The following is a 15,252-nucleotide window of genomic DNA, read 5'->3' as shown; positions in this document are numbered from 1 at the left end:
ATGTCCAGCATGGTCGCCGTGGCGACCGGCTGGCCCCGCCCCCTTGGCACCGGCAGATTTTCTAATTTGCGTCTGTGCTTCTTAAGGGCGGGTTTTGGGGATTGCCGGTTGCGGGTTCATTGCATTACTTTGCATTATTCTGTTCTGTTTGACTTGAGGAAACCTGTACTTGCCCGTTCTGAGTAAAAACCTGTTTTGTGAGTATTCCTAGTCTGAGTTCCTGTTTGCCTGTAAGCCTGTTTTTGTTTTTGTCCCTGAGTGTTGGACGACTTTTATTTCCTTAATAAAAGTAACTGATCGTTAACGCGAATGAGTTCACCCTTCCTGCCTCCTGCCTCTGATCTGGTCCGGTCCCTTGACAAAGTAGGAATATTAGGAAAACGTACACAAAGTTTTCTCATTTAACAGATTGTAGACAAAGGTCTCCACCCCAGAAGTATTTAGCTGAAAATAGCTCACCAGGGATTGGTTAGTGTGATTTTCCAGGAAATTAGACTTCTAACTGGCATGATGTTTTTTAGTGGTTGACTGAGCCTATTTGAACTCAATTTCAAATAGTTACAACCTTATAGGAACATAGTAACGACATAGTAAGAACATAATATGGTTGTAATTTTAGAAATACATATTAAACTGGTAGGCCTTCGTGCCAATCAGTAACAAAAAGTAGCTCTCAGCTTAATTAAGGCCGATGACCCATGTTGGAGACCATTTTAATTCATATATCATAATTATTAGGGCAGCACGGCGGCGCAGTGGTTAGCGCAAGTGCGGCACAGTTCATGTCATGGGAACCTCCTGCGTGGGTTCAAATCCAGCTCCAGACTTCCTGTGCGGAGTTTGCATGTTCTCCCTGTGCTTGCGTGGGTTTCCTCCGGGCACTCCGGTTTCCTCCCACATTCCAAAAACATGCATTTCAGGTGAATTGGCCGGTCCAAATTGTCCCTAGGTGTGACTGAGCGAGTGAGTTGTCCGTCCCTGTGTGCCCTGCGATTGGCTGGCAATCAGTTCAGGGTGTCCCCTGCCCACTGCCTGAAGATGGCTGGGATGGGCTCCAGCCCCCCCGCGACCCTAATGAGGATAAGCGGTACAGATGATGAGATGAGATATTTATTATTTTGAGTATTCTTTTTCAAATTTGATTATTACATCCATCCATCCATCCATTATCTGTACCGCTTATCCTCAGTAGGGTCACGGGCTTGCTGGAGCCCATCTCAGCTATCTTCGGGCAGTGGGCAGGGGACACCCTGAACTGGTTGCCAGCCGCAGGGCTCGCTCATTCACAACTGGGGACAATTTGGACAGGCCAATTAACCTGACATGTTTTTAGAATGTGGGAGGAAACCAGAGTGTCTTAAGGAAATCCACACGAGCACAGGGAGGGACATGCAAACTCTGCACAGGAGGATCCGATCCCATGACCTCAGAACTGTGCCACACATGCGCCGCTGTGCTTTCTTGATTATTACATATTTATTACATATTCATTTTCTTATTTTATTCGACAAGAAAAATATTCTGCCAAAGGGGCGATTGAGTATATTTTGCAGTGTGTTATTGCTCAATGCACATCATTAAAAAATATCCTTGAAATCATTTCAGTTCCAAAATGTTTGTGATAATACGCTTGGTCCAATAGAACAACCAGAAGTCGCACATGTGAAAACAGGCAATAAATATACATGAAACAGATTATACTCATTGTGGAAATGCGCTCATGTACGCTGATGATGTTTTTTGTGTTTTTTTTTTTCGATTTGTTGTTTTGTTTTTGTTGTGTCATGTTTGAAATACAGTGGAACCTCGGTTTTCGAACGCCTCTCAGTTCGAACGAATCGTTTCTCGGCCAAAAGTTTCGAGAAATTCTTGCTTCGCTTTTCTTTCAAAAATCGGAGTTCGAACGCCGGTACGCTAGGGTGCGATGCTGAGCGGCGTACGGGTGTAGATCGTGTAGATTGCCCCCACCCCTCGTGACCCACTGTTATCACGTGCGCACTTGCTTCTTTTCGCTTTTCGAGTGTTTTAGCCCCTAATTATGCCTCCGAAGAAGGTCGGTGCAAGCAGCAAAGTTGCTACAGGTGAAAAATGAAGAGTAGTGCGTACAACTATTGCATTTAAGAAAGAAATAATAGCAACATTTGAAGATGGTGTGCGAGTTTCCCTTCTTTCGAGGGAATAGAGCATGGTTTCTGCAGACCACCACAAAGGTAAGAAATCCTATTCATAATTCTTTTCTTCATCCTTTAACAGCTCACCACTTTTTGTGGAGACCTGGGTGCTAAATGACGTGTAAACGACCTGATTTTTTTATTTTTACACGTTCATTTTAACGCGAACGTACGATTAGCTTCATGTTTACGTTCATGGTAAACATTCAGGGTGTTGGAACGGATTAAAACGATTTTACATTACTTTTAATGGGAAAAACGATTTCGGTGATAGAACAAATCCGTTTTCGAACAGGGTTCTGGAACGGATTATGGTCGAGAACCGAGGTTCCACTGTAAAAGTTTTATGGAAGAATGGTGAGGCTGAATTTTCTAAGCTGGACAGAACGGAAGCATTCACAATGTCCTTTGTTTATTAAGCTTATTTTGGCATTGACACAGAGATGAGTAAAAAACAGCTTCTTAAATAAATCTTTCAGGAGAGCCGACATGACGAAAAAAAGTGAGGCATTCCCTTTTCTGTACGTCAGTATTTTTTTCGCTGTGTATTTGTGACGTCGCTGCTTTGCTCCAAGTTCCGTGCAGTGCTCGTCTTGTGCCTCCGTCGCCTAAAATGTCGTCGGGCTGGTCAGTCCACGAAGTCCACGTCATGTGCTATTTGACACTTGCTGTCCCAGAGCAGCTGAGAAAACATGACCCGAGCTGCTCTTGCCAGAAGAAATATGCTTTCAAGCCATTCACTATTGAAAGAGTCCGTAGCATGAAGAGACAAAAAACGAGAGTGGTCAGTTTATGGATCAGACGCTGCGGGGGGCTCGCTCCAGCTCGTGGGTCCTCCGGTTGCGCCCCTTTTGCCTCTCCTGAAGGTGTTTCCACTTGGCGGCCAGGCCCTGGTTCTGCAGATGGCTGTGGACATTCAGCACGGCCTTCTGCTGCGTCAGGTGAGCTTTCTGCTTCTTGTGCTTGCGCTCACGCTTCCAGACCTGCTCGCAGAACTCGTCCACGCTGTTCAGGGTGGGGTGATTGACCAAAGACAAAAAGTCTTGGTACCACAGCTTGCGGTTGTCCGTCTCTCGGGGAGGCGCGAGGTCCGGCACCTCGCCGCGGCCACCGTGCAGCAGGTCCTCGAGACGTTCGGTGTCGATCACCTCCAAGGTCACCTTCAGAAGAGTCTGCATGAAGCCGTGTTCCACGGCTTGGCACAGGTAGACCCCGGCGTCTTTCTTTCGGAGCACCCGAATCAGCAGGCCTTGTTCCGTGCAGATGAAACGGTCCTCGGATTTAATCTGTGGGGTGACAGTAAGGATTTTTAGATACGATACAACAGCATTGGCCCTGCGATTGGCTGGCAAGCAGTTCAGGGTGTCCCCTGCCCACTGCCCGATGATTGCTGGGATGGGCTCCAGCACCCCCGCGTCTACATTTTGTGCAGGCTTGGGGAGTAACGGAACACATGGAAGGGCAAAAATGATGTTGGCAAGCTGTTTGGATTTATTTTCATTTTGTTTCTGTTTTGCCGGAGATCAAAGAGATCAAAGCCAGGAGAGAAAGCTTACCACGTGTTGTGAGTCATCATTTTATTCATATTTAGTTTCTTTTGTCTTTTATTAGCCTATTTGGTATTGGAGTAATCCAAAAGTAATTGAAATTAATCAAGTTAAAGTAACCCTACCCAACCCTGTTTATATATATATATATATGTGTACCGTAAATTCCGGACTATGAGCCGCTACTTTTTTCCCAAATGTTCAGCCCTGCGGCTTATTCAGTGAAGCGGCCAATTTATGTAATTTTTCTAACGGCCACCAGCGGCGCTCGAGTACAAAAGGTAAAATTTAGACCGGTGGAATTGTTATTGTTATTAGTTTATGTTCGAATTGTTCATGTGACAGAGGACCGTTCCGATTATGTGGAAGACGCCCTTGATAGCGACAGTTATGAGGAGAACAACGAGGGCGGTTTACCGTGAATTTCGCAATTGCGGTACGGCTTTTTATAACAGTTACGCTTTGTGTGTAGCAAGCGTGTTAGGAGTAGCGTGGTGGTACCTTTCACAGGCACGGTTTGGGATGAAAGTTATATTATTATTATTATTAAAGCTTTGAAAACTCTCTCGGTGTACCGTCTTTCTTTGTAAATATGTGTAACCATGCATAATATGTATTTGCAACTGTATATTTTTGTAATGTATTTATTTTAGAGACTTATTGTGAGCGAATCAAAAAGAAGGGGCGGAGCAAACTCGGGCTGACGGGAAGTGGGGTAAAGCTGAGTTAAATCTCTTCGTTGTTGCAGCGGACAATAGTGGATATATATTTTTCCCCACCCTTAACTTTGGAAATATACATTTTTTTTTGTTGGATTACTTTCAACGGGACCTGGACTTTAAAGGTTTGCATTAAATTCTAACTACCGATATCATTTTCCGTTCATGTTGCCGATTGTGGTGGATGAATTGTGTACTATTATTGCAGTTACAATCACGGCACCTAAAGTCAGGTTTGGGATGAATTTGTGACTGTGTTACATGTTTAAATGTTAGCGCATGCGGCTTATATACAGATGCAGCTTGTGTAAGGACAAAACCAATAATGTCCGCAAATGTGGTGCGTGCGGCTTATAATCAGGTGCGCCCTATAGTCCGGATTTTACGGTACTTGAAAATGCCATTCGAAACCACATCGTTTTGTCCTTTAGTTGATTTTAGTTTCCAATAGCATTGGCCTCATTTGAGTGAATCCATACAGTGAATGTCTTTCAGTGAGAACTGCAAACAGTAGTTTTAAGCTCCAAAAGCGTGGAAGAATTGCCCACCTCCCGTTTGCGTTCATCAGGAGATTGCTGAAAGTGCCAGTAAGTCAGCGCTCTCTGCGACTTGGGACTGCACTCCAGGAAGGTGCTGCTGTTCTCCACTCCATAAACGCTCTTGTCCTCCAGGGTTTTCTGCTGGTTGAGTTCATCTTGGACAAATAATCAGAGCGTATGCTGTAAGTCACGCATGTTTATACCTCACTTCAGAGCTCATAACTCACTCGACTGACTGGAGTTGAAAAGCGTGAAGATGTTAGGCTGATGTTGGATACGATCCATGATCCAATTATGCATGATGTGAAGCACATGTTGCTGTGTCAACTCATCTGTGCGCTCTAACATTGTACGGTCGTTTTTACCAAATCATTTGAATTTGGGCGTTTGCACGAGAAGAAAATGGCCATATCTAGACTATAGGTACCTTGTGAACAGTGTTCCCTCTAAGCTGCGCGCGTGCGTAATTGCGCACTGCTCGCACATTCTCAGCGCACAAGAAAATCTAGCCAGCGCACAAAAATAAGGGCTCAAAATTACTCATTAAGAAGCGACTTAAGTCAAAGTTACAGTGCATGAAGGTAAAAATACACGGGTTCCCCTGACGTTGTGTCCTAAATGCGGTATTTTGAAGTCGAGTCGAAGTAGAACGAAGTTGAGTAAAGTTAGTAGAGTTTGTCGAGAACCGGCTTCTTCGGCTCGGCTCATTAAAAGGAACCGGCTATTTCGGGTCCTAAACGGCTCTTCGGGTTGTTTTTGCTTCTTTAATCCCAACATGACCGAATATTATGTAAAACTATGCACAAAATGACTTAAAGGAAGGGGAAATAGAAGAAAAAAGAAAAAATACCAAAATGAAAAAAGTAGTGAAAAGCTGAGAAAAAAGAAACAAAAGGAAGAGAAAAAAAGAAGAAAAAGTTTAGAATAAAGCCAGAAAAAAAGAAAAGAAAGAAACGTAGGAAAAAAGTAAATAGAGAACAAAAAAAAAAGTAACAGCTCGGAAAAAATAAACACAATGAGGGTTTTTTTAAAGGAATTTAAAAAAAAGTAGAGAAAATACACGGAAAAAAGAAGAAAAAGTTTGTGTCGCATTCAAATAATTTCCAATTATATCAAGTGAATCATGTTGCCAACATTGTACTTCCACTAAAAAATGTGATTAAGTACAGTTCTGTATCTTACAACCAACTAAATAAGCCCCCCAAAATGTTAATATTATGCGACAAAATAAAAAAAATAAAAAAAAAGAAATGGATATCTTGTGAAAGAATTGTAAGAACAAACGACGTTTTTAGGCCGTACAACCTTTGCAATAGTACATGAGTCAATTCATTCAAAAGAGAAAAATAATTTTGCATTGCTGGAAACTCAGCTAAATGTAACTTGATGTTAAGTTTTGGACATGTTTGATAATGATTTAGTTTCCACACTTGGGATTGCTGTTGCTTACTGTTGTTTCAAGCGTTGCTCACCGACTTGGTGTGAACGCTCAGACCCGTGGAAAATTACAGGGAACATTTCTTGTAAAGCATATGTGTCAAACTCATGGTGCGAAGGCCGAATGTAGCCCAACAATTATTTTGAGTGGCCAGTGAGACAATACTGAGAGAAAAATGAGCCGCTGACAATAACTTTCAGTTATAAATGTATTCAATGGATGCCGCCAAAGCCAGGCGCAAAGTACCCAAATGTAGCTGTATTTGCTGACTATCATTAATCAACCAGAGAACATATTATATCCCAATATTATTTCACTTAAAAAAAGTCACAGATGTGCTGATCAAGGCAATGCAAAAATCTACTATTTAAAAAAAAAATACTACCTGGGTTTTTGGACCAAGCTCATTTTAGTGTGTCACTCACTTTTTTAAGATATTAACATTCTCCCTGAAATAGTATGTATATTTTTAAAAGATGGATACATTATCTTCATCTCATCTCATCTCATCTCATTAGCCGTACCGCTTATCCCAGCCATCTCTGGGCAGTGGGCAGGGGACACCCTGAACTGGTTGCCAGCCAATCGCAGGGCACACAGGGGCGGACAACTCATTCGCTCATTCACACCTAGGGACAATTTGGACCGGCCAATTCACCTGAAATGCATGTTTTTGGAATTTTTTTATGAATTATTGTAACATTTTATAACCCCTTAGATACCAAACCCTATTTGAGAACCACTGCCCCAGATATTCCAAGTTCTATTCATTGATGGTGCCAGAGATATTGTGAGCCATCCCAAAATTGATCGGCCATTCAGGCAAACTCGTAAAATTATAAATCTCGACCTTGCAATTTTAAGTTACAGGAGTATTATGTTTTCTCCCTTGTTTATTTTTTTGCAAAATGATACAGTATACGGGCAGCACGGCGGCGCAGTGGTTAGCGCATGTGCGGCACAGTTCAAGTCATGGGAACCTTCTGCGTGGGTTCAAATCCAGCTCCAGACTTCCTGTGTGGAGTTTGTATGTTCTCCCTGTGCTTGCGTGGGTTTCCTCCGGGGACTCCGGTTTCCTCCCACATTCCAAAAACATGCATTTCAGGTGGATTGGCCGGTCCAAATTGTCCCTAGGTGTGAATGAGCGAGCGAGTGGTCTGTCCCTGTGTGCCCCGCGATTGGCTGGCAACCAGTTCAGGGTGTCCCCTGCCCACTGCCCGATGATTGCTGGGATGGGCTCCAGCACTCCCGTGACCCTACTGAGGATGAGCGGTGCAGCTAATGAGATGAGATGAGATACAGTATACCCAACTCACAATTATGCACACAGTTCGATACGTTTTTCGATAGTCTCTAATTTCAAGTTAACCCTCTGAAAATATGTGCTCAGACGTTGTCTCGGAATTTGTAATCAGGATATTAAATGTTGTACCGTGCTCCTGCAGATCTGAACATTGCGTTAGAGGGTCTCCATTCCTGATATCTTGTCTCCTTGTTCGTCTAGAAAACAAAAAGAGCAGTCAGCTTTGAGGTTATCTTTTGTTGTTTTTCATTTTTTTCCCAGAGATTCTGAGTTGATCTATGACCTCAATCTGTTCAGTGTGTAAAAAGCTAGTCTTGTTTTGTATTTTACATTTCTTTGTAGATATGTAAATATTTTAATTTACATTTAGCGTATTTTCCAGGGATTCTATATTTGACTTCACATTTTTAAGGTGTTACAATGCTAAAAGTGTATTTCATGCTGTATTTGTTTGTACTGAAAAGTAAATATTTTTACTTTACGTTGTGTTGCGTCGTGTAGCTTTAGGGGATTCTGTGTTGCTCGACATGAAAAACGCTCAGTATAAACAACTAAAAGGTTTAAATTCTGCAAAGGTTTACTGTGCATTGAAACAATTACCAATATTATAATTAAGTGGCATAATACATGTCTTAAAAAAGACTATTAATTAATTTGGCTCATAATGTTTCCTTATTGGTATTATCTTAGATAAACAAAAACATGTGAGGAGCTGTTTGGGAAAAGAAAGAGCTTTGCAGTGAGCTGAGCTGAAAGAGCCGGTTCTCTAAAAAGAGCCGGACTTCCTATCACTACAGCATGGACCTTTAAACTTGTAGAGATTATTACTTGGAAGATTTGAGCTTCACATTGCAGTTTTTAATAAATAGCTTTTTTTTTTTCTTTAGGCTTCATGTTAAATACATTTTTGTGCATTTCACGAACAGTGCTGTTTTGGGAAAAAAAAGAGCTTTGCAGTGAGCTGAGCTGAAAGAGCCGGTTGTCTAAAAAGAGCCGGACTTCCTATCACTACAGCATGGACCTTTAAACTTGTAGAGATTATTACTTGGAAGATTTGAGCTTCACATTACAGTTTTTAATAAACAGCTTTTTTTTTCTTTAGGCTTCATGTTAAATACATTTGTGTGCATTTCACAAACGAAAAAAAAATGCCCCCCCAAAAAATCGACCTTTAACATCGCTAACTATATTTCTTGATACATAAAACACAAGCAATTGCAAAAAATTATACGTAGTCGTGGATAAACCAATTGCGGGTATGTCTGGCTAATAAAATGCATGATTTCAATGACTGTGATGAATTCCGTGTAATAATAAAAATACCAAAAAGTCATTTTGTAATTCTCATAACATCATCTCAAATCGCTCATTAAATTGCCGTAAATTCCGTACTATAGAGCGCACCTGATTATAAGCCGCACCCACCATATTTTAAGAGAATAACCGCTTTTGTGCTTACACAAGCCGCACCTGTATATAAGCCGCATGCGCCCACATTAAAACACGTAACACAATCACAAAATTAACCCAAACCCGACTTTGAATCCCGCAATTGTAATTGAATATAAAGTACACAGTCCAAAAACCACAGCCGGCAAAATGAAGGGGATGATACCGGTACTTAAGGTTTGATGCAGACCTGCAGAGTCCAGGTCCCGTTGAAAATAATCCAAGGAAAAAAAATGTATATTTCCAAAGGTAAGGGTGGGGAAAATATATATAAAACTATTGTCCGCTGCGTCCACGAACACGTCTCACCTTTACTCCACTTCCTGTCAGCCCCCGTTGTTTTTGCCCCTTCTTTTTGATTCGCCCGTGGAAAACATATCAGATAAAGTCTCTAAAATAAATACATTACAAAAATATACAGTTGCAAATACATATCATACATGGTTACACATATTTACAAAGAAAGACGGTACATCGAGAGAGTTTTCAAAGCTTTAATAATAATATTATAACTTTCATCCTAAACCGTGTCTGTGAAGGGTAACAAAATGCTACTAGCAACACGCTCGCAAAACAGCTAGCGATTCTGTTAAAAAAAACATACCGTGCTTGTAGAAATCATGGTAAACCGTCCCAATCTTCCTCCTTAGAACTGACGTAATCAAAGTCGTCTTCCCCAGTATGGGAAAGACACTTTGTCATATAGACGTCGTCCCACGCTCCCTTATTCAAAAACACGCTAGCAACACGCTCGCAAATTAATCGATTGATTTTAGCTTGAAAGCTGCGTCATATGCCTTCCTTTTTGCAATTTGCATGATGAGGATCTGTCTACGCTAATTTAATTTGTGCACAAACTGAGAAGTTGCAGTCTTCCTCGGCGCATATATTCCATCGATCTAAATCTTACCTTTTGTACTCGAGCGCTGCTGGCGGCTATTTGAAAAATGACATAAATTGGCCGCATCACTGAATAAGCCGCAGGGTTGAACGTTTGGGAAAAAAGTAGCGGCTTATAGTCCGGAATTTACGGTAATCAACCTTATCAAAAGTTAAGTGCTTTGATGTGATAGCTTGTTCCCAAAGTAAACCTTCTATCTGGTAGTTATTAGCTAGAAGAAAATGGCACAATTAGCAACTATGTTTAACTTTCTGTATCTTGGCATTCTCCATTTAACATCTCTCTCATCTCATTAGCCGTACCGCTTATCCTCATTAGGGTCGCGGGGGGGCTGGAGCCCATCCCAGCCATCTTTGGGCAGTGGGCAGGGGACACCCTGAACTGGTTGCCAGCCAATCGCAGGGCACACAGGGACAGACAACTCATTCGCTCATTCACACCTAGGGACAATTTGGACCAGCCAATTCACCTGAAATGCATGTTTTTGGAATGTGGGAGGAAAAACATCACCATTACCTCTTAGCCATGGGGAAATATCTGGAGCACTCAGTTCCATCCCATGCACAGTAGGGGTCCCTTGCAAGACAGCACTCAGCGCAGGCCTTTCCGTAAACCTCACAGCGATGCAAAGGCATTTGGGACACACCCATATCCGAGCCCAAGTACAGTTGTTGCTGTGCAGAAGGATCAGAAAGTATTATTTTTAGAGCAAAAAAAACACAGTTTTTTGTTGTCAATGTTTAAAACACAGGGTTCGTACGGGTGCATGAAATCCTTAAATATTCTTGAATTTTAATATTGAGTTTTCAAGGATTAAAAAGTGGTGGAATTTTGGGTGAAGTGCTTGTAATTGTTGCCAAGCTTCTCAACAGGTCGGCTTAAACATTATGCTGAAATTGCTTCCTAGTGGCTTAACTTTACTTTTGCATTTTTTTTTTCAAATGTGTTTATTTAGGTAGTTTAACATGATATATTGTAGATGTGTTTCGTTATCATATATATTGTTATCTAACATTTTGTTGTGAGGTACTGAGTTGCTCGACATGAATGAGGTTTATTATTAAAAAAAGTTCAAAAATTAGGTAACTTGGAACGGTCACTGTATAAGGAAAAAATATATGCAAATATAATTACGTGGAATAATACATTTTCTTATTCAAATTATGATTTCATTTTCTGCATTAAATAATTGTTGGTAATATACTGATTAGAAGGGATAACCACAAACCTGTCTTTCATTTTCTCCTTTTATACTTCCTTTTTTTCTTAACTTCTTTACACAACATAATAATTCATAATATAATGCATCAAAGCAAGTGAGCCGTTTGAGAGCCGGCTCTCTTTAATGAGTTGAGCCGAAAAAGCTGGTTCTCTAAAGAGAGACGGACTTCCTTTCACTACATAATGACCACATGAAATCCGAGGCGGCAGACGCATGCGCACAGTAGCATCAAACCGCTTGCTTCGTTTGCAATGAAAAACAAACGATACCGAGATAAAGGCTACCGCGGCGAACTCGTTTGACTTGATTGATTTGCCGTTTCGTGATAGTCTGTGTATACCGGATGGTACCAATAATTGACAAATCTGCGTTTTTCCGTACAGATTTTCTTGTACGTGGTACACGTCTTAAAATGCATAATAAACATACTTTGTACGGCAAAAACGTACACGTTGACAGAAGATTCGTAGTATTTGGTAGAACTCCATCTACTCTTCTCGTATGAAAGAAATAAAATCTCAAATGTAAGCTTTGGAGCACAACCACCAAACTGTAAGTCTGCTGAATGTGCTACTATTAAGAGTCCCGTCAAAAGCAAATGGCATAAACTATTACTCTGATTCTCCCTTTCTGTCAAACATACTTTTTTCCCATAACTTAAAACATATATATATATATATATATACTGTATAATATATATATATATATATATACCACAGCCATATCCCCGTAGTGGGAGGTGGCTAGAGTCATTTCTGACTCTTTCTGGGAGATTGATTTAGAGGAGGGGATTCCCAGCCCCTTCGCTCAACCCAACTGAGGTGTTGGGAGTCATTAGGTGACCAAACCCCCCAATTCCAACCCCTAATGCCGAACGCCAAGCAGGGAGGCAACGGGTACCAATCTTTAAGTCTTAGGTATGACTCGGCCGAGGCTTGAACCACGACCTCCCAGTCTCGGGGCGGGCGCCATACCCCCAAGGCCAAAGACGTCGATATTTGCAATTTCAAATACCTGCTTTGTCGAAAGCTCCATCGCTGTGATGGCCGTTGGCTTCTGTAACACATGAAATGTGAAGCTTAGAAGACCCGCGGGGCGAAGAATAACAAAAGTGAAGGTAGAATAACCTACTCTGAAAACTGTCATTTCCTCAAGCAGCACTTCCTCCAGGTCGTGCCACGAGCCCCTCGGGATGCAAACCACTTTTAGAATTGTTCCTATGTCTGGTATGAATAACGAGTTTTATTATTTGAAAAGCAATCAGCCTCTGAGTTCTCGGGCGAAGGGTTCTACCTGTGCCAATGAACAGGACATCATACTGTCCGTCTTCTGCTTCTACTTTATCCACTACTATCTGCGTGAACTGATAATCAACGTCGGTCCGAACAATAATGGGTTGGTTGTTGACGGGGTAGACGGGATTGAACATAGCCGGGTGGCTTCGGGCAAAGACTACCACTTCATCTGGTAGGTCCTTGGTCGTGCCAAATCCTCCGAATGTTTTGCTCGGACACTGTAGAGAAGAAGTGAGAGTCATTCGTTTAAGTCAAATGTATCCCGTTCAATGTTCCCTGTAATTTTCCACGGGTCTGAGCGTTCACACAAAGTCGGTGAGCAACGGCAATCCCAAGTGTGGCAACTGAGTCGTTATCAAACATGTCCAAAACTTGACATCAAGTTACATTTTGCTGAGTTTCCGGCAATGCAAAAATAAAATTTCACTTTTGAATGAATTGACTCATGTATTATTGCAAAGGTTGTACGGCCTATTTGTTTTTACAACAATTCTTTCACAAGATTTTCATTTCTTTCTTATTCCTGGTATCTTTTGTCGCATACTACTAACATTTTGGGGGGCTTATTTAGTCAGTTGCACGATACAGAACTGTATTTAATCACATTTTTTAAGTGGAAGTACAATGTTGGCAACACGATTGACTTGGTATAATTGGAAATTATTTGAATGCAACACAAACTTTATATTCCTTTTCCCTGTTTTTTTTTTTTTCATTTTTTTTTCCTAGCTGTTACTTTTTCTTTTTGGTCTCTATTTACTTTTTTCCTTTGTTTCTTTCTTTTCTTTTTTTCTGGCTTTTTTTCTGAATTTTTACTTCTTTTTCTCTTCCTTTTGTTTTTTTTTCTCAGCTTTTCACTAATTTTTAATTTTGGTATTTTTTTCTTTTTTGTTCTATTCCCCCTTCCTTTAAGTCATTTTGTGCATAATTTTACATAATATTTGGTCATGTTGGGATTAAACAAGCAAAAACAACCCGAAGAGCCGTTTAGGACCCGAAAGAGCCGGTTCCTTTTAGTGAGCCGAGCCGAAGAAGCCGGTTCCCCAAAAACTCTACTAACTTTACTCAACTTCGTTCTTCTTCGACCCGACTTCCAAATACCGCATTTAGGACACAACGTCAGGGGAACCCGTGTATTTTTACCTTCATGCACTGTAACTCTGACTTGAGTCGCTTCTTAACTAGTAATTTTGAGCCCTGATTTTTGTGCGCTGGCTAGATTTTCTTGTGCGCTGAGAATGTGCGAGCAGTGCGCAATTGCGCACGCGCGCAGCTTAGAGGGAACACTGAGTGAGACTCATTCACTTAAGTCAAATATATCACATTATGATTAATACACTCACTGTGCCGGGCCTTGGGTAAGGAACCCGCCCCTGGAAAGGCACCCACTGATAGTTGGGTCCGTCTCTATGGGCATAGGGACCTAGAAAGACCCTGCGGATGTCCGTCATGCTGTACATGCACACTGCTGAACCCTTGAAGATGTTGCTAACAGAAAAAAAAGAAGACATCCAAGTTTGGCAACTGTAATTACAATGACATTACTCCACAGTGTGCTCGGGTACCTAGATGTGGTGAAAACGGCATAGATGATTGGGCTCTTGGGATCCTTGGTGCTGATTAAAAAAACGTCCTCTAAAGGGAAAAAAGAGTGACATATCATCAAGACTTTTGCAAGTACTGCACATAAATTTGAAATTTATTTTCGGTAACTCACGTAGTTCATCGAAATGCGTGTTGATGCCGTTACTTCCTGGTACGGAGCACACAAGTCGAGCCTTTAAGAAGGTGGTCCACTTATTCACCAAACTCCTGTGCCCACCGAGGTCATTCTGAGGAATTGAGAGGGATATTTTTCATATGTGGTTCTCAAATGGGGGTATGTGCACCCCTGGGGGTACGTCAATGCACACCAGGGGAATGTGTGATTAAAAAACAAATTGAAAACCGTTTTAATCTGAAAAAGTTGGGACAAAAATTAACATATTCATGTAACGAGTTGCTCAGGAGGAAGAGCGCTCGTCTTGGGATCAAGTTCGAATCCCGGGTCGTCCGTGTTACATGTCGAAGTGTCCTTGGGTAAGACACTGAACCCCTAATACCTCCAATAAGCAGGTTAGCGTCTTACATGGCTGCAAGGCCGCTATTGGGAAATGTGGAGCACACTGTAAAGCGCTTTGGGAAGTCTTGACTTGAAAAGCGCTATTTAAATGCAGATCATTTCATTTCATTTAAAGCCACCTGGGTTAAATTGTCAAAATATTTGGTCGATATATAAAAAATAATACAAAAAACCCCCAAATGTGTTGTTTTTTTAAACAGAAAAACAAATAACTGAGTAATTTGTCTCATCTCATCTCATCTCATTAGCCGTACCGCTCATCCTCATTAGGGTCGCGGGGGGGGGGGCTGGAGCCCATCCCAGCCATCTCCGGGCAGTGGGCAGGGGACACCCTGAACTGGTTGCCAGCCAATCGCAGGGCACTTGCTCATTCACACCTAGGGACAATTTGGACCGGCCAATTCACCTGAAATGCATGTTTTTGGAACGTGGGAGGAAACCGGAGTGCCCGGAGGAAACCCACGCAAGCACGGGGAGAACATACAAACTCCGCACAGGAAGTCCGGAGCTGGATTTGAACCCACGACCGGTTCCCATGACATGAAC

At 41.7% G+C, this 15,252-nt stretch overlaps 1 protein-coding gene across 1 annotated transcript in view; it reads right to left on the bottom strand.

Moving 5' to 3' along the window:
* Window positions 1–2,856: 2,856 nt before the first annotated feature.
* sema3ab (sema domain, immunoglobulin domain (Ig), short basic domain, secreted, (semaphorin) 3Ab) overlaps window positions 2,857–15,252 on the bottom strand; it is a 58,346-nt gene continuing 45,950 nt past the window's right edge. Inside the window, exons 8-17 of the mRNA XM_088339580.1 lie at window positions 14,302–14,416; window positions 14,150–14,219; window positions 13,928–14,072; window positions 12,583–12,802; window positions 12,421–12,512; window positions 12,304–12,345; window positions 10,584–10,741; window positions 7,847–7,914; window positions 4,986–5,131; window positions 2,857–3,457 (exon numbers count right to left, since the gene is read on the bottom strand). Coding sequence (XP_088195706.1) covers window positions 2,969–3,457; window positions 4,986–5,131; window positions 7,847–7,914; window positions 10,584–10,741; window positions 12,304–12,345; window positions 12,421–12,512; window positions 12,583–12,802; window positions 13,928–14,072; window positions 14,150–14,219; window positions 14,302–14,416 — 1,545 coding nt within the window. The 3' untranslated portion in view covers window positions 2,857–2,968. The remainder of the gene's footprint in view (window positions 3,458–4,985; window positions 5,132–7,846; window positions 7,915–10,583; window positions 10,742–12,303; window positions 12,346–12,420; window positions 12,513–12,582; window positions 12,803–13,927; window positions 14,073–14,149; window positions 14,220–14,301; window positions 14,417–15,252) is intronic.

Source organism: Urocampus carinirostris, chromosome 7, assembly GCF_059441175.1.
Source record: "Urocampus carinirostris isolate Australia breed hairy pipefish chromosome 7, RoL_Ucar_1.0, whole genome shotgun sequence".
NCBI classification, from domain to species: Eukaryota; Metazoa; Chordata; class Actinopteri; order Syngnathiformes; family Syngnathidae; genus Urocampus; species Urocampus carinirostris.
The sequence above is the reverse complement of the archived record's forward strand: the minus strand, read 5'-3'. Positions and strand labels throughout refer to the sequence as shown.